This window comes from Zeus faber (assembly GCF_960531495.2).
Source record: "Zeus faber genome assembly, chromosome: 2".
In the NCBI taxonomy this organism is placed as follows: Eukaryota; Metazoa; Chordata; class Actinopteri; order Zeiformes; family Zeidae; genus Zeus; species Zeus faber.
Window position 1 is genome coordinate 11,836,465 of NC_137189.1, and position 18,802 is coordinate 11,855,266.

General features: G+C 42.1%; 2 protein-coding genes across 2 annotated transcripts in view; one reads left to right on the forward strand and one right to left on the reverse strand.

The window, feature by feature from the left end:
* Positions 1-1,553: 1,553 nt before the first annotated feature.
* ddx1 (DEAD (Asp-Glu-Ala-Asp) box helicase 1) lies at positions 1,554-11,088 on the reverse strand. The gene is made up of 26 exons (XM_079996799.1): positions 11,041-11,088; positions 10,867-10,918; positions 10,564-10,627; positions 10,459-10,488; positions 10,248-10,344; positions 9,766-9,813; positions 9,573-9,656; positions 9,087-9,170; positions 8,857-8,933; positions 8,704-8,776; positions 8,514-8,590; positions 8,298-8,412; positions 7,985-8,123; positions 7,478-7,538; positions 7,264-7,362; positions 6,985-7,074; positions 6,093-6,281; positions 5,591-5,642; positions 4,350-4,496; positions 4,149-4,240; positions 3,973-4,045; positions 3,742-3,814; positions 3,149-3,191; positions 2,952-3,047; positions 2,198-2,318; positions 1,554-2,072 (listed from the first exon to the last, which is right to left on the reverse strand). The coding sequence occupies exons 1-26, from the start codon at positions 11,054-11,056 to the stop codon at positions 1,942-1,944; spliced, it is 2,223 nt and encodes a 740-aa protein (XP_079852925.1). The 5' UTR covers positions 11,057-11,088; the 3' UTR covers positions 1,554-1,941.
* Positions 11,089-11,384: 296 nt separating this feature from the next.
* The window catches only part of nbas (NBAS subunit of NRZ tethering complex), a gene marked incomplete at both ends in the record, with an annotated part of 203,143 nt that continues 195,725 nt past the window's right edge, over positions 11,385-18,802 (forward strand). Inside the window, 3 exons of the mRNA XM_080022664.1 lie at positions 11,385-11,477; positions 11,898-11,949; positions 12,543-12,579. Coding sequence (XP_079878790.1) covers positions 11,385-11,477; positions 11,898-11,949; positions 12,543-12,579 — 182 coding nt within the window. The remainder of the gene's footprint in view (positions 11,478-11,897; positions 11,950-12,542; positions 12,580-18,802) is intronic.

Here is an 18,802-nt window from a genome sequence, read left to right on the forward strand (position 1 = left end):
TAATATTAAGATTCAGTGAGAACTAGAATTTATTAAGTAAAAATATAAATATATACACATTTTATTCATGCAAAAAAATTAACTGTGTGGGAAGATTACGTTTTATTATAGATTTACTCATACTATTCAAATGTTTTACAGTCACTGCAGATTAACCTAAAAATACTACGTAAAACCCGGGGTCCCCCGCACCCCACCTCGTTACGTAGAGACCCTGTTGTGCATTGCGTGTGGTGTAAATGTGTAATGACTCTCCAATGGAGACCCCCCCTGAAATCTGATGCACAGATTTTTTACTTTTCCACATGGATCATTGCAATCAGATGCAAAACAAGGCCAAATCGCACTCAGCAGCACAATTTTATGGGTGTGTTTGCGACGGCAATATATTTTGTGATTTCGTTTATTGGAGTAGGTATGTCTGTTTCTGTGGTACCCGACCGACACAGTGAGGCATACAATATATCCTGCTCCGCCTTTAACCCACTAGTGATACCCTTACAGGACGGAGCTTATATGAAATAGAATGTTAGTTATGAAATGTAACAGATTTCACGAGTATAATCGCAGCCCTTTAAGCCATGGGCCTCACGGACCCCTTAAATCGCTGAAGAAAAAAGTTGTTTTTTGAATCCGATTGAATGGACGCAATCCAATTTATCGGCAAGGTGCGTCCGGCCTTAAAGGGCTGCGCTTATACGAGATAGAACCTGGAGTTACAAGTCGTACCTAACGTTTTGGGTTTAAAAGGAAAGTATTTAGTTGGGTTCCCCTGTTCCGCTCCAATCAGAGGCAGTTCAGGGCTAATATGTTTTACCGTCAAAATGAAGTGTCACAGGTGTTTTCATTCATCACAGATGGTGAGGACATTTTAAATGCATTTGAAGAGCTGTAGTATTACCGCAAGAAACCTTGGGGTCTGAAATGTCTAACAAATAATTTTGCATCGCAGAGCTAAAACCAGTTCCATGGGGCTTCAAGCAAGCCAGATATATCGACAGGTTGTTTGTTTCTCTAAAAAATTGATGACATTTTAAGCTTTTCACGCTTTACTCAAGAAATGCAGCATGGTGGCCATTTCCTATGCCCCTTCATGCGTTTGAGTGGTTTCTCCAGCTTTGATAGATGACTGATTCGATATTATTGCAGCTGCCAATACACTTCCTCTCGGGATTCTGATGAGTCACTTGAAGATCAGAGCCGAAGTTTCGCCAAAAACCCACCATCCATAAAATATATTTTGCTGTAAGAAAAAAATAACTATATAAAATTTGTTTCAAATTGAAAGTGACAACCTAAACACTTCCCACCAAAATATTTAAATAAATTCTATCCTAATTTAAAGTATAACTGAAGAAGAATCATCCATTTTTAAATGGCCTTTTTTCCAGGCTTAAGGGGCAGATTTGAAGCAACTTTGAATGTAAAACACAGCACTTGTGGATTAAAGTGGAACATGGCACATGCAAGCATGGTGCACAACAAAAACACATAAAAATAAATCTGAAAACAAACTTATTTTCAATTTTTGTTTTATGATTTTTATTTCCACATGTATTCACTGTGTTTTTAACACAAGGGAAATGCCTCCAAATCAACTCACTTGAAAAAAAGAAACAAAAGGACCAAGCCCCTCCTTCATTCTGCAAAACAGAATATTAAGAACGTTTTATCGTCTCTTTGATGTGGAGATTAAGTGAATCAGACTGCATAGTTGCGGTGCAGGCAACTATGCAATTTGTCACATTGAAAGAACTACAAATAAAGTTATTTATTTACTATGTCTTCAAACTCAAATGTTAAACTTAGCCAAACAAGAGTTCGTCAAACCCTGCTGTCTGCAGGATACAATGTGAAAAATGCACATTAATGTATTCCATGAGCGGTTGAATCTTTAGCGTTTTCATTCCTCAATGATCAAAACATGTTTTCTGGGTATTTCTAGAAGGCTTTAAAGAGCTGATTGGGCAGGTATCCCAGCTGCAGGAACGAGGTCTGGGCCTCCCTCTCCAGGTTGGACAGCTCCTGGACTGTGGGAGCCAGAGCGTCCACGTGGCCCTTGTAGTTTCCGCCTGGAAGAAGGTCCACGGGTGCAGCACATTAATCATTAAGGGGAGAACATTGACAACCACGTGGGATGAAATAAAACCTCATTTCACACACACACACACACACACACACACACACACACACACACCTCCCAGTCCCTTGCGCTGGCCGTACGTGACCTTTCCATCAAAGTCGTCCACAGGTACTTTGATGTCGGGCTCGCACTGCGTGATGGTGCACTTCAGATGCTCCTCGATGTCCGACAGGAGCTGCGGTCACAGGAGGGAAGGAGAAATTCAATAAAAATGTAGTATAGAGTATGATCTTGTCAATTAATGAATTTGGCTTTTTTTTTTTTTTTTGCAAATTACCTACACTATTGAAAGTTTTAACATCATATTTAGGAGGAGATATGTACATGCCTTAAATTGTCTGAAATGCTAGTAGAGCTGTCACAATTATTACATAATCTCCCAATCACAAGTTTATTCTGATCTTTTTATAAAATCACCAGATTCCCCAATCATGAGTTTGCATCCAAATTTAAGGGGATTTTTTCAAGCTGGTATTAGAAGTGTTGCAAAAAGTAGAATGTGAATTAGATGGATTTTGTTAGGTGGATTTGTGATATCATAAGGTATATTTTATGTTAAATATAGCGGCATACAAAGGAAAAAAATAAAAAAAAGCCAATTCCATTGTTAATTGCAATTATTTGACTGCTATAATTATAACAACAACAAATTACTTTATAGATCTCGCTAAAGAGGTCCTAGCATCAACATCATCTTGAAGACCTCTTGGTCTTTCTTCTGACAGTATGGGTTGCTTTGCTGCTGTACAAAATTCAAAAGGAACAGGCGCAACGGTGTTGTTTTGTTAGAGCATTTGCTGGTGTTTACCTCCTTCTCGTTGTACCAGATGGTGCAGCCCCCATCCTCCTTCAGCCGCGTATTGTAGCAGCCTCGGCCGCGGTTGGCGCACACATGGTACCAGACCTAGACACAGAAGTAAGGATGGGACAAATAAAGTAAAAGACTTTCATTAAAGATGATATAATTATGGCTGAATTAGTGCGGTTCCTCATGACGGGTTGTACCTTCTCTTTCTCCATGGCAACCAGGGAGATGGCCAATCCCATTCTGTGTAAAGATGAATGGGATTACTGATGGTACACATCAAAGGTGTATACGGCTAAATGAAAGAGGTTTTTAAAAGGGACTGAGACATTTTGTTTTGAGATAAATACATTTATAGATTTTTTTATTTTGTAAAAAAAAAAAAAAATTATAATAATGTATTTTGTTTATTTATGCATGTCTTTTAAGTTGAAAGACTTAGTTAGATTCGACATAATTTGTTCATTTGTGTCAGGCAGTACACTTGTAAATAAAGCCTTGTCAGCCTTTTCACGGTCTAAAACTGAAGGACATTTACACTTTTAAGCCACAAAACTCCCAAAATGAATGAACTTAAAAAAAAAGATTCAAAGTGGTTTCAAATTTCGAGAACTTTGTAGAGATTTTTCCTATTTCACATGTGTTCAAACTGAGTTAATTTTAATGACAATTGAGTCTTGCACAAAATAAAAGAGCGTCATATGCACACACACACACACACACACACACACACACACACACACACACACACACACACACACACACACACACACACACACACACACACACCTACCTCTCGGCACGACCGACTCTGCCGATGCGATGGACGTAGTTCTGCTTTTCGTCTGGAAGGGTCACATTGATCACTGAAGAAAGGGGTCAGAAGTATAACGGAAGTCAACAATGGAAAGAAAAAAGAGGCAGCGATGTATCGCCTGATCAATGAAATTGATCTGCCTAAAAAAATACATGCACGGAATGACTTTATGTGGCACTGAGGTAATTTTACATCCTCCACTCTCACCGTGGGGAACTCCTCGGATGTCGATTCCTCTGGCGGCGACGTCCGTGCAGATCAGGAGCCGCACCTCTTTTTTCTGAGAAGAGGGAACAGGACGTTCAGAGAAATACATACACATTTACCACTGTTTAAAAAACAAAACAAAAAAAACATTATATAAGCATACATATTTATTTTACCTTGAAGCGGTCCAAGTTGTTCTTGCGTTCGTTGGGCTTTCGGTCGCCGTGGAGACAGACACAGGAGAACTGGTGGTTCTTCTTGTCTGGACCTGAGAATAACAGACAAGATACTGAAACTAGTGTCTGAGTTCCCATTACCTAACTTCCCATTTTTTTTAATATCTTTCTCCGTCCAATTCTTGGATTTAAACGTCCTACCTCCTCCTTGCTGGATGAAGTACTGCTCCATGTTATCGCAGTCGATCTTTGTGCGGCAGAAGATAATGGCCTGGTCCATCTTATGCTCGCTGATGGCCCGTACCGTGTACTCGCCCTTCAGCAGCTTGATGGCCTCCGACCACATCTCTGGGAAATACACACATTCAGTGGAATATGAAAAATAATGTACTTTCGGCCTGCCTTACTCCCGCTGCGCTGCTTCTCTGTGGCGGGTGCCCCGGGTGCCCGAGGCTGTGGAGGGGCCGCATATCTGTCAGTCTGGGCGTGGGGACCCAGCTGGCTTGCCCGTGGAGCTGGCGGTCCTGGTGGGGTGTCGGCCTGTCGGCCGCAGGGCCTGTGGTCCATGCCTGGCGCCTGCGGCTCGGGTTCTACTCTTGCGTCTCATGCCTGTACATGGGGGTGGGTTGAATGCATTCGCCTCAGGGGTGCAGGGTCACTTTGTGCTCTCTGGGACTGGTTTGTGCACCTCAGGGTCATGTGTGGGTGTTGCTCCGCAGGCTCCCGGCTACTCTGTGGGTTGGGGGGGGAGGTCTTCTGTGCCTGTGGTGCATTGTGTTCTGAGCTTTCCTGCGGTCAGGGGGTCTCTATACGGCTATGGGAATGGTGGGTGGCTGCGAGGCCTTTCTCGCTACTTGGAGGAGTTACGATATAGTTCTGACTGCAAACACCAGAACTCATTGGGACAAGTCCCGTGCATTCACCAGTGGACACATCCCACATCCCCACACACACCCACAGACACCCCCACAGACACCATCCACCTGGAACACCCCCTGATTACTGCACATCCTTCTCCCTTTCTCACCTTTACTGCCATAGCTATCACAGGAAGAGGCCATGTGCCGTAATTACTGTTCCAATTTTTGTAGACTTAATTAATCACGTTTTGTCAAATACATATTGTTGTTCGTCTCTGTTCATCTGTCCCACCCGTGGTAATTCTCACACCCCCACTTGGTACATGGTAAGTTGGTTCAATAAGTACATTATTTTAGAATAAATAATGTACTTTAATTTAATAATTCATTTTGGTGTAATGTTATATAGGCTCCTCAAAGAAACTTCCAGTGTGTAATAACACAAACAATCACCACAGAGAGTTAATTAATGTCATACAATCATATAATAATAAAAAATATAATAATCATTAAATATTATATATTTTAAGAGCTCATCGAATGGTAAGTAAACATAAAAGATCAAATCACAGCTGCTCTTACCTGCACTGTTGGCTCCTGGTCTGGTGTTGTCTTTGGCATGGACCTCATCAGTCTGACACACCAAAATAAATTAAAATAAAAAATAAAACACACTTCTGTCAGTGAATGCAGATTTTCATTCCTTTGTCTAAAAAGACAAAAAAAATAAAATAAAACTTAAAAATGTATATAGTATCTATAAACTGCAGATTTCAAATAAAAGTTCATTTGAGTATTCTTCTGTTTATATTCAGGGTTCGAGAGCATATTACTAAACTCGTTTTCCTGACACCTTATCAAATCTAAAAACGGAAAGGGTTAAAACTAAGTGGTAATGTTCAACCTCAGTAATCACATTAAGTTAATTCTTAGGCTTATAGCCAATCTGTGCCTATTTTTATTGCTTTATAATTATTGCTATTGTTTTGATGTAAGCTGCAGTAACATCTATCTATCCATCCATCCATCTATTTTAATGCCAGATTCTTTCCAATACACAGCACAGTGACCTCTGAACACCGACCTGGATGTGGCTCTTGCTGAGGCGCTCCCACAGCCGATCCTGCTTGGGGTTGACAGGCACCACCACGTGGTGCACGGTCTCTGGGACAGAGTCCTCCCCCTTCAGGTCCACCCAGGTGGGGAAGTGCATGATGCGCTCCGACAACTTCTTCACGTCAAAGGAGTGCAGCGTGGCTGAGCACACGATCACCTGGAGGAGGGGGAAGGAACATAGTTTATATAGAAATAAGAAGTTTAGAATATGTAAATGGATTTTTTTTTTTTTTTTTTTTTTTTTCCCCCTTAAGCTCGGACCACATTACGGGATTTTTTTTCAACTGTTCAATAACAATGAAAAGATTGAGCAGCACACATTTAATCACTGAAATTTGCAGATTTTCTGTCTCTTCTGCGAACACACATTATAACTGCTGTCTTTGAGGGGAACAAATCTAAAGACGGAGAACAGAGGGACGGAGTTTCGTGGTACTCCAGCACTTGCGAGAATGTATCTTTCTGTGAGAGGCAAAATATTAGCACAGCTTGCTGCTGTGGTTGTTTGTGTAGCCATTATACACTAATTAAGACACCCACGAGTCTGCCGCAATTCCACAAGTCACCACAGATTTGAGTCACTCAAATCTCAGTCTAAACACACAGACACACACGATTCTACAGCGTGACTACCCTGGCTCAGCCTGATCTAAATTTATTACCAAATCGGCCTTGAAAAATCACCTAATGTGGCTCTAGCTTAAGGTGGATGTGTATTTTTACACTATGCAAGGTATAAAATGAACATTTTTTTATTGTGAGGATTTAAAAGTATTCCCAGATGTATGCTACAAAAACAATTTAAGTGCAGGATTAGCAGAGCGTGATTCAAATGGTAAAATAATCATTCTAGTCATCACCTGCAGTCGTTTTCCATCGGAGGTGACCTGAGGGATCTGACTTTGGACCCTGCTGATGAAGTCTGTGTAGCCCGCTGACAAGAGACCATCCTGGAGAACAACAACCGAAAAAATGTTATGACAGAACTAGAGCAGCACAGTTAAAAACTGTAGCGGCCCAATATAATTATATCAGTTATAGTAAATGTGTTTGGACCCGGGGTTAATAGAACAAGAACCCCCCCCCCCCCCCCCCCAAAAAAAAAACAAACCAAAAAACCAAAACTGTGTTGTACATACACATTCATCCAAGACCAGGAAGCGAACTTGGGACAGATTGAGTTTGCCGGTGGATATGAGGTCGTCCAGCCTTCCTGGAGTTCCCACCACGATGTCAACCTGGTGAGGGGGAACAAAAAAAAAAAACCCCAAACAATGATTATCTTTTTTAATCTTTTAATCTTTAAACTGTGTTAAATAAAATGCTTGTTTGGGGAGAGGTGATGATGCGTACCCCCTGTTCCAAAACAGCCAGCTGTTCCTTAGCCGGCACTCCGCCTATAATCAAGAGATCCCTGCAGTGACAGAGAGAAATGGTGTTTATGGGAACAATGTTCGATCTCAAAGCAACAGCTCTGCTACTGGCTGACATTGGGATTATAATCAATTCATTAATTTCAGGGCAGTGCTTTTATTACGTAAGCTTTTCTTTCATCAATAACCATGTACACACACACACACACACACACACACACACACACACACACACACACACACACACACACACACACACACACACACACACACACACACACACACACACACACACACAGATAAATCAATTATGTTTAGTTTGTATGCGTTATTTAAATCAATCCAAACAAGAAATAACCACAACGTTTATAGTTCCGTTTATAGATTGGGGGGGTGTAAGAGAAATGCAACAGAAAAAGAAAAAAATAAATCCTGCCAAAATGCATGGAGAAACCCTGTAGTTCAGTTTTACGGTTCACTGTCTCACCTGACTTTGGGATTTTCAACATATTTCTTAAACTGGTTGACGTTGTTGAGCGTCTGCTCGGCTAGCTCCTTGGACGGCTCGATGATCAGCGCTTTGGGAGCATTGGATGACGCTTTCACCTGGCTCACTTTGGCACTGCCTGCACAGCGACAAAGACGGTGGAAAATCACAGACAGTAAAAGGCAGCTGATGGTTTGGATTGTGAAGAAAGTTAAGTAAAAAAAATAAAAAATAAAATAAAAAATTAGTCGTATTTCTAATTTCACACAGTTCCTCAAGACGCATAAACAACTGTGATATAAAACCCACTGACCTGTCTGGGCAGATCTGGCGGAGTGCCCGTCCACAGCCTGGGCCAGGGCAACAAACCCGCTCCTGGGCGGGAACTTAAAGTCCTCATCACCGAAGTTGAACTTGAGCTCCGCGTTCTGGCCAATGAGTGACGAGGCAAAAATTATCACATGCATAATGCAAACGTTTTTCCGGTTCAATGCACAATTAGCTCGTCATTCTCCTTCACTGCTTGTACCTTGAGCACACAAGAGGCAAAAACAGGCTGGTTCTTCAGGTGGTTGGGGATCTCGAAAGCCAGTCCAAGGTCAATTCCTGAAAGAGGGAGACGTGTGACAATTAAGCTACGAAATGACTTTGCTCTACACCACAGGCTTCATTCATACAGCAATTTGAATGAGGACCGATGAGTCCATGGCATACTCAACCATTTTTGGAATAGGAAATATGATGCATGTCTAGATCCAAGTAACATCCGATAGTGTCGTGCATGGTGAACTCCTAGAAAAAGGAAAATATCAGTGAGAAACAATCTTCATAGTCGCTAAATGTTTGCAGTCAGCCACTACTTTTCTACCGACCTCTCCATAGCTGTCAAACTGCTTATTGTGAGATTTCTTTCCAGTGCCACCAAAACCGAAGCCAAACTTATCAGTTCCTGGAAATTAAATGCAAGTGTTAAGAAAATCAATGACCTGCTAAGCCAACTTGATAATATTACTTGATATAGAGGGTGAAACAGAAATTTCAGAGGGCGGTGTGAGGCAGAAGCTGAGCCAGGCCATGGACAGTGGGCAGAGGATTAGAATACCTAGGTCCAGAGACGCCTGACTGGAGGACCAGCCCACACGACACAGACCCTGGTCATGGCAGGCCACCTCATAGTAGTACTTTCCTGGAAAAAAAAGTTGATAAGTTCAGATCACACCTCGATCACATCTAGATGTTCAAATTAACCGGAAAAAAAAAAAAGGTTGTTAAAAAAAAAAAGAAAAACATTTAACAGAGAGAATTTGTTGTTTTTCAATTTTCCAATGATTTTATGCCTGAGCCACTTGGTGTTCCACCAAAGAGTCACATTACTAAGTTAAAGACAAGCATGAAAGTAAAGGCACGATGGGAGAATTTTTTTTTATACCAGTAATAAAATAAAACTGGAACGATGCTGGAGCGATATAAATTTTCCCACTGTGGGACTAATAAAGGTTTATCTTATCTTATCTTATATAAACACAAAGGTGTGGACACCAGACAGCATTTTTTTTTGATGTGTGCAATATTTGTTTGCATCGTTTACCTTTGGTGACCCCCTTGGTAGAGCGGCAGCCGTGCCACTCTTTAAATTCCCTGCTCTGGCAACACATCCCATCAGGGCCGATAGCTGGTCGGACAGAAGCAAGAACTCAAATGAAGTAGAAAATACTGCCATCTCGTGGTTACATAAGGTGCCGCAAGGGAGTGAGCTGAACCGGTGATAACTTTCTACTCACCAAAAGCAGGACTGCGGTCATAGGGATTCATCTGCCACTTGGTAAAGACTGGGATGAAAGAAGACTTTGTATAAGAATGTATACAGATAGACGCATGGGATAGCTCAGGCGGTAGAGCTGGTGGTCTAGTGATCCAAAGGTTGCTGGTGTGATCCCAGGCTCCTACTGCTAGCATGCTGTAGTGTCCTTGAGCAAGACACTTAACCCCTAATTGCTCCTGATGGCTGCGTCCGTCGGTGTTTGAATAATTGTAAGTCGCTTTGGATAAAAGCGTCTGCTAAATGACTAAATGTAATGTAATGTAATGTAACATGGTGGATATTAAGTTGTAAGCATTTCGGTGTAAAATAATGTGGTTGAAAAATATTTTAAACAATGTTTATGAAATGTCTTTCCATTACTAGAATTAATTCCGGATTCCCCTGGCCCATATCTGACCGTGCATTTTGCAATGTCACTTGTAGAACTACAGTATATCTCACTTGCTCCTCCAGTCTTGACAGCCGCTCGGGCCCCCTTGCCCTCCTGGTGGTCCTTTATGGTTTCATACACGATCTGAATCACTGGGATACTGAAGGCCTTAAAGACAAGAAGGGATAAACACAACATCAATGAATTTCCAGGAACAAATATCACGCTCGATGATGTGAAGACCCATTACTGACACGATCGACGGTGACAAGCATCGCTTACTCCAGTTTTGCCACTCCCCGTCTCCGCCGCCTGGATAGAACACAAACTGAAGTCAGCTTCTCAATTCAAACGCAACATGCATCGATATTTAGGAGTCACGCTCACCATGAGGACATCTCCACCTCCAAGAATGAGGGGAATGGACTCGGCTTGAATGTCAGTGGGCAGCCTGAAAACCCACACATACAGTTACAGTCTGCAATAGCTTCAAAAGTAAAGGCCACCGTATATGAGTCATCTGAGGATAAGGCCAGATCGTCATGCATAACGCAAATACACACACAATACATACAATACATACAATACATACAATACATACAATACATACAATACATACAAAAACGTGGGACTTGTTTTCGACAAGCTAATGTGATGGACTTGCGCTTTCAACGCAGCACCGTGACTTACAGCCAGTCCATCTCCTCCACTGCCTGCGCGATTTCTGGCATAACACCCATTTCTGTGAAAACAAGAGGACCGTCATCGACCAAACACGCAACATCATCTCACGGAGACACCTTGAAACTGTGGTGGGGGCAACAACGAACGCGGGTCTCAGGGGTAAACCCTGTAAGTCATTACCGCAAAACGCTGCCATCCTGGCGGCTCTGCTCGGACGTGCCCCAAGAAACGGATATGACGTATGAACAAGCGCAACCTTTTTAACAGACCGGGGTGAAAAATAAGTCCGTGTCACTCCGGTCTGTTCCAAAAAAAAAAAAAAAAAAAAAGTATCATTCACGCGATAATGCGGGCTTTCCAACCCACATGACTAAATTGTGTGTGTACGTATTGTCGTTTATATTGCCCTGTTCCTTTCTTTTCATACACTAACACAGATGCGAATGCTTACCAATTGCATTATTTGTGTCTACTTTTTCCCCTCACCGCCCACCGTAGCGAGATTGACAGCTGGCTGCGTAAACATGGCCGAACGCAGCAACGTTGAGTGCGAAGATGAGAATATTTTGTACGATTTACTTATTAACACTGAATGGCCGCCCGAGACGGACACTCAGGTCAGTCACAGTATAATTTTGGTGATTTGTAAAAAAATAATAATAATAAAAAAAATAAAAAAAATTGCGTGTAAACGTTATCCGTCGGTGCCCCGTGCGCTTCGGGCGGGCATTGGTGAGCCACGTCTCACTATAAACTTGTGATTAGGGCCGTAGGCCTGACACTGTGACATCACGACTTAAGTGCTTTGAAATAATAAACATTGCTTGTTTCAAAAGACACAACGTTGCCTCATTGTAAAGGTGGTCAACACGTTAGCATGCGCTTGAAATGGCGCGATTCGTTGATTTGTTATAAATCATGGAACTTGATTTTGCGCCTGCGAGTGGGTTGATAATGAACACGCAGGTTCTATCAGTGTTGGATGATCTATGACTTGACAATGTATCGTTGTTTCATATTTAAACTCTGATTTTCAGTTACGCGGCAACAAGGAGCACAGCACGTCGGTTATTGCAAAAGCTGTGACAGGTAACTCTTAACTTATGCTTTCTTTCTGATCCACTTTGAAGTTGTTTTATTGAGTTGCCATTGTGTAGGCACGCCACTATGCAATAATAATACATAACCACGTCTCATCTCCAACATTAACATTTTAAAGTTGAATAACCACAATTAGTGTCACCAACCTTTTGCCTTTCTACACAAAAAAGGAAGGTATGGCCGTTCTGGGCCTCCAAGAGGTTGCGTGTATGGAGGGTTTCTTCATCCTCTCATCTGAATTGAATGGATTTAAACTGTCATTACAAGTGTGAATATAATTCACATATGTTTACACAATAGTGCCACAGTGTCCTATATTTACAGTATACAATGAATACTTTTTGTTATACTCTTTTCATTAAAAGTGCTCCAGAACTAAATAATAAACAGTGGACTAACAATTCCAACGTGTGGAATGTACCACCAAAAACACGAGAACACCTCGAAAATAAGCATGCAGGGTACTTTAAGTGGTACCAGAGTGAAAGATCATCCTCCCGTGGTTCCTGTCGATACAGTACTATGTGTATAAGCATTCTTAATGTTACAGATATTCACTCTGATCTGAAAATATTTTACAGGACCATTCCGATTCATCTTGCACTATTTGTGGTATAGGTAAGTACATCTCTTGGGAGCGTCAGGTTTAAAAACCCCATCCACACACTCACTCAGGATAGGAGCCCATGTCATGACATGTTCTATCTGCTCCTGGCTAATTCCACCTAGCCTCATCTCTGCAATAAACTGGTGTTAACAACCCCCCATCGTCTGTGACGAAACGGCCACAATCATATACATCTCTGAGGTCCCCAAGACATGTTTCAGAAGTTTTTTGCCGACATACTACTAGGGCTTTGACGCTATGAATTTTTTCTTACCGCTGTGAAAAGCAACATACAACCGCGGTTCTACGGGCAGGCGCTGGCACTTGCATTACATGTGCATTCCATGTATAATTACAATAACAGGATAAAACAGATTGAAGCTTCAACGATGCACAGGGATAACATTTCAATTAGGAATTATAAATAAGTAAATAAATAATAAATTATATATTTTTATGTGCCTGAATCGTCCCTGCGCCCTGATTGCGGAGAGCTGTGCCCTGTTCATATTCTCATTGAACAGCCGAATCCGATTCGACTGACAACATTCTGAGTAGGGTACAGCCTGAGAAATTATTAATAATAATCGGACACAGACAAAATAAATCCTGCATATGTTTAACGGACCCTCCCCACACACACACATGCAAAACTGAAAAGCGGAGCAAACTGAAATGATGGTAGCTGAACAATGATTCTTGTGTTTAAATCTCAAATATTCCTGTAACTTTCACCAGCTTAAAAAAAAATATAATAATTATATATATATATATTTGTGGCTTATCGATATTTTTTTTCATATTGACTGTGTTTGTGCTGTGTATTTTGTTTATTTTCACCCTTCATGATTTCATAATTTATATGGGGAAAAATTGCTTCAACATGCGACTGTTCTTATAGAACGAATTACAGTCGTAAGTCGAGGTACCACTGTATATATGTGTGTGCCTGTGTGTCTATATATATATATATATATGTGTGTGTGTGCGTGGATATATATATATAAAATGTGTGTGTGTGTGTGTGTGTGTGTGTGTGTGTGTGTGTGTGTGTGTGTGTGTGTGTGTGTGTGTGTGTGTGTGTATATATATATGTGTGTATATACAGTGGAGGAAATAATTATTTGATCCCTCACCGATTTTGTAAGTTTGCCCACTGACAAAGAAATGAACGGCCTATAATCTTAGTGGTAATTTTTGTTAGGTTTATTATAACAGTGAGAGACAGAATATCAAAAAGAAAATCCAGAAAATCACATTAAATAAAAGATATAAATTATTTTGCATTTCATTGAGTGAAATAAGTAATTGACCCCCTATCAAAACATGACTTAGTACTTGGTGGAGAAACCCTTGTTGGCAAGTACAGAGGGCAGACGTTTCTTGTATACCAGTATACTAGTTGATTACCGGGTTTGCACACATCTCAGGAGGAAAGTTGGACCACTCCTCTCTGCAGATCCTCTCCAAGTCTTTAAGGTCCGGAGACTGGCCAGGCCACTCCATGACCTTAATGTGCTTCTTCTTGAGCCGCTCCTTTGTTGCCTTGGCTGTATGTTTTGGGTCATTGTCGTGCTAGAAGACCCATCCACGACCCGTTTTTAGTGTCCTGGCGGAGAGAAGGAGGTTGTCACCCAGGATTTCACGGTACATGGCCCCATCCATCTTACCCTCGATGCGATAGGTCGACCTGTCCCCTTAGCAGAGAAACACCCCCAAAGCATAATGCTTCCAGCTCCATGCTTGACGGTGGGGATGCTGTTCTTGGGGTCATAGTCAGAATTCCTCTTCCTCCAAACACGGCGAGTCGCATTGATACCAAAGAGCTCGACTTTGGTCTCATCTGACCACATCACCCTCTCCCAAGCATTCTCTGAATCATTCAGGTGTTCATTGGCAAACTTCAGACGGGCTTCTTGAGCAGGGGGACCTGACGGGCGCTGCAGGATTTTAATCCATTATGGCGTAGTGTGTTTCCAATGGTTTTCTTGGTGACTGTGGTCCCAGCTACTTTGAGATCATTACCAAGCTCCCCCTGTGTAGTTCTGGGCTGACCCCTCACCTTTCACATGATCATTGATACCCCACAAGGTGGGATCTTGCGTGAAGCCCCAGACCAAGGGAGATTGACGGTGATTTTGTGTTTCTTCCATTTCGAATAATCGCGCCAACAGTTGTCTCCTCTCACCCAGCTTCTTGCCAATGCTCTTGTAGCCCATTCTGGCCCTGTGCAGGTCTACAATCTTGTCCCAGATGGCCTTAGACAGCTCTTTGGTCTTGCTCATGATGGAGAGGTTGGAGTCTGATTGATTGATTGATTCTGTGGACAGGTGTCTTTTATACAGGTAACGAGTTGAAATTAGGAGTACTTTCTTAAAGCAAGTGGACTAATCTGTGGGAGCCAGAATTCTTTACAGTTGGTAGGGGATCAAATACTTATTTCACTCAATGAAATGCAAAATAATTTATATACACTACTCACAAAAAGTTAGGGATATTTGGCTTTTGGGTGAAATTTCAGGATGAACCTAAAATGCACTATAACCTTTACAGGTCAACTTAATTTGACCTTCTCTAAAGCTTTGAATGCACATGTCCAACTGTTCAATGTTTCAGTACTTTTTGCACAACTTGCTGTTCTCTAACAAGGAGCTGAACGGCAAAATTCACAACAAGTGTTTGATCCATGAATCGACCAATACATTTCCTGGTTCAATTAGAATTGGTATTTAAACAGTCCTCTTCATCATGCTGTTCACATTTTGACATCATGAGACCAAGACGACGCCTAACAACTGATCAACAGTACCTCGCCATTGTGAGGTTTCAAACAGGATGTTCTCAGAGGGAAGTGGCCACTGAGCTTAGAGTGTCACAGAGTGTCATCAGCAGGTTGCAACAGAGACACAGAGAGACTGGAAGAGTCACAGAAAGGCATAGAAGTGGACGTCCTTTGGCCACATCCCACACTGATGAGCGCTTCATTGTGAACAGTGCCCTGCGGAACCGGATGATGAATGCCACTCAACTCCAGGCACATTTAAGGGAGGTGAGAGGCACCCAAGTGTCACGTCAGACTATTCAAAACCATTTACATTGGCGTGGTCTGCCTGCTAGACGACCTGCAAGGGTACCTGACCACACCACCAGGCACAGGCATCATCGTCTTGCATGGGCCAGGGAGCATTTACGCTGGACGAGGGACCAGTGGCCTCAGTGCTGTTCTCTGATGAAAGTCGATTCATGTTGAGCAGAAATGATGGCCGCCAACGATGTTGGAGACGTCAAGGAGAGCGCTATGCATCAGCCACTGTTGTCACCAGACGAGCCTTTGGTGGTGGTGGTGTTACAGTGTGGGAAGGTGTGTCTAGTCAATACAGAACTGCCCTACACTTTGTGAATGGTACAGTGACAAGCCCATACTACCTGAATAACATCATTAATCCAGTCATTGTGCCCCTACATGAAAAACACAGATGATGAAGATTTCATCTTCATGGACGACAATGCTCCAGCTCATGGAGGTGGCATCATTAGGGAACAGCTGCTGGAGACTGGGGCACCTCAAATGGAGTGGCCTGCACTTTCTCCAGACCTGAATCCCATAGAAAACCTGTGGGATCAGCTGAGTCGCCGTGTAGAGGCTCGTAACTCTGTACCCCAGAACCTCAATGACCTGAGGGCCGCCCTTCAAGAAGAGTGGGGGGCCATGCTTCAGCAGACAATAAGTCGACTTGTGAACAGCATGAGACGTCGTTGTCAAGCTGTAATTGATGCTCAAGGCCACATGACCAGTTATTGAGACATTGACATTTTTTGTTGTGGTTTACCCACCACTGTTGTTGGCTTTTGTTTAAATATATGTCTGAGATGAGGAAATCACCATTGCATGCTTCTACTTAAATGCTCTACTTTCATGATATACAGTGGGGCAAAAAAGTATTTAGTCAGCCACCAATTGTGCAAGTTATCCCACTTAAAAAGATGAGAGAGGCCTGTTATTTTCATCATAGGTACACTTCAACTATGAGAGACAAAATGAGAAAAAAAAATCCAGAAAATCACATTGTCTGATTTTTAAAGAATTTATTTGCAAATTATAGTGGAAAATAAGTATTTGGTCAATAACAAAAGTTCATCTCAATACTTTGTCATATACCCTTTGTTTGCAATGACAGAGGTCAAACGTTTTCTGTAAGTCTTCACAAGGTTTTCACACACTGTTGCTGGTATTTTGGCCCATTCCTCCATGCAGATCTCCTCTAGAGCAGTGATGTTTTGGGGCTGTCGCTGGGCAACACGGACTTTCAACTCCCTCCAAAGATTTTCTATGGGGTTGAGATCTAGAGACTGGCTAGGCCACTCCAGGACCTTGAAATGCTTCTTACGAAGCCACTCCTTCGTTGCCCGGGCGGTGTGTTTGGGATCATTTTCATGCTGAAAGACCCAGGCACGTTTCATCTTCCCTTGCTGATGGAAGGAGGTTTTCACTCAAAATCTCACGATACATGGCCCCATTCATTCTTTCCTTTACACGGATCAGTCGTCTTGGTCCCTTTGCAGAAAAACAGCCCCAAAGCATGATGTTTCCACCCCCATGCTTCACAGTAGGTATGGTGTTCTTTGGATGCAACTCAGCTTTCTTTCTCCTCCAAACAGGACAAGTTGAGTTTTTACCAAAAAGTTATATTTTGGTTTCATCTGACCATTCTCCCAATCCTCTTCTGGATCATCCAAATGCTCTCTAGCAAACTTCAGACGGGCCTGGACATGTACTGGCTTAAGCAGGGGGACACGTCTGGCACTGCAGGATTTGAGTCCCTGGCGGCGTAGTGTGTTACTGATGGTAGCCTTTGTTACTTTGGTCCCAGCTCTCTGCAGGTCATTCACTAGGTCCCCCCGTGTGGTTCTGGGATGTTTTCTCACCATTCTTGGGATCATTTTGACCCCATGGGGTGAGATCTTGCGTGGAGCCCCAGATGGAGGGAGATTATCAGTGGTCTTGTATGTCTTCCATTTTCTAATAATTGCTCCCACAGTTGATTTCTTCACAACAAGCTGCTTACCTATTGCAGATTCAGTCTTCCCAGCCTGGTGCAGGTCTAAAATTTTGTTTCTGGTGTCCTTTGACAGCTCTTTGGTCTTGGCCATAGTGGAGTTTGGAGTGTGACTGTTTGAGGTTGTGGACAGGTGTCTTTTATACTGATAACGAGTTCAAACAGGTGCCATTAATACAGGTAAGGAGTGGAGGACAGAGGAGCCTCTTAAAGAAAAAGTTACAGGTCTGTGAAAGCCAGAAATCTTGCTTGTTTGTAGGTGACCAAATACTTATTTTACCGAGGAATTTACCAATTAATTCATTAAAAATCCTACAATGTGATTTCCTGGATTCTTTCCCCCCCATTCTGTCTCTCATAGTTGAAGTGTACTATGATGAAAATAACAGGCCTCTCTCATCTTTTTAAGTGGGAGAACTTACACAAATGGTGGCTCACTAAATACTTTTTTGCCCCACTGTATATCACTGTAGCTTAAACCTTTTACATTTTCCATAAATTTCACCCAAAAGCCAAATATCCCTAACTTTTTGTGAGTGGTGTATTTTATTTAATGTGATTTTCTGGATTTTCTTTTTGATATTCTGTCTCTCACTGTTATAATAAACCTAACAAAAATTACCACTAAAATTATAGACCGTTAATTTCTTTGTCAGTGGGCAAACTTACAAAATCAGTGAGGGATCAAATAATTATTTCCTCCACTGTGTGTGTGTGTGTGTGTGTGTGTGTGTGTGTGTGTGTGTGTGTGTGTGTGTGTGTGTGTGTGTGTGTGTGTGTGTGTGTGTGTGTGTGTGTGTGTGTGTATATATATATATATATATATATATATATATATATATATATATTTATTAGATACACCTTGCTTGTACCGCGTTGGACTCTTTTGCCTTCAGAACTGCCTTAATTCTTCGTGGCATAGATTCAACAACATTCCTCAGTGATTTTGATCCATATTGACATGATAGCATCACGCAGTTGCTGCAGATTTGTCGGCTGCACATCCATGATGCCAATCTCCACCACATCTCAAAGGTGCTCTATTGGATTGAGATCTGGTGACTGTGGAGGCTATTGGAGTACAGTGAACTTCAGCAAGTCATCCTCACCATGTTTACATGCCTAAATGCAATGAGTTGCTGCCACGTGATTGGCTGATTAGCTATTTTTGTTAACA

Coding starts and splice junctions, on each gene's coding strand:
- ddx1 (XM_079996799.1), bottom strand. Junction 9,171..9,572: donor TACCAAGGGGGTCACCAAAG/GTAAACGATGCA, acceptor TTTTTTTTCCAG/GAAAGTACTACTATGAGGTG. Junction 6,282..6,984: donor CCGATGGAAAACGACTGCAG/GTGATGACTAGA, acceptor CCCCTCCTCCAG/GTGATCGTGTGCTCAGCCAC.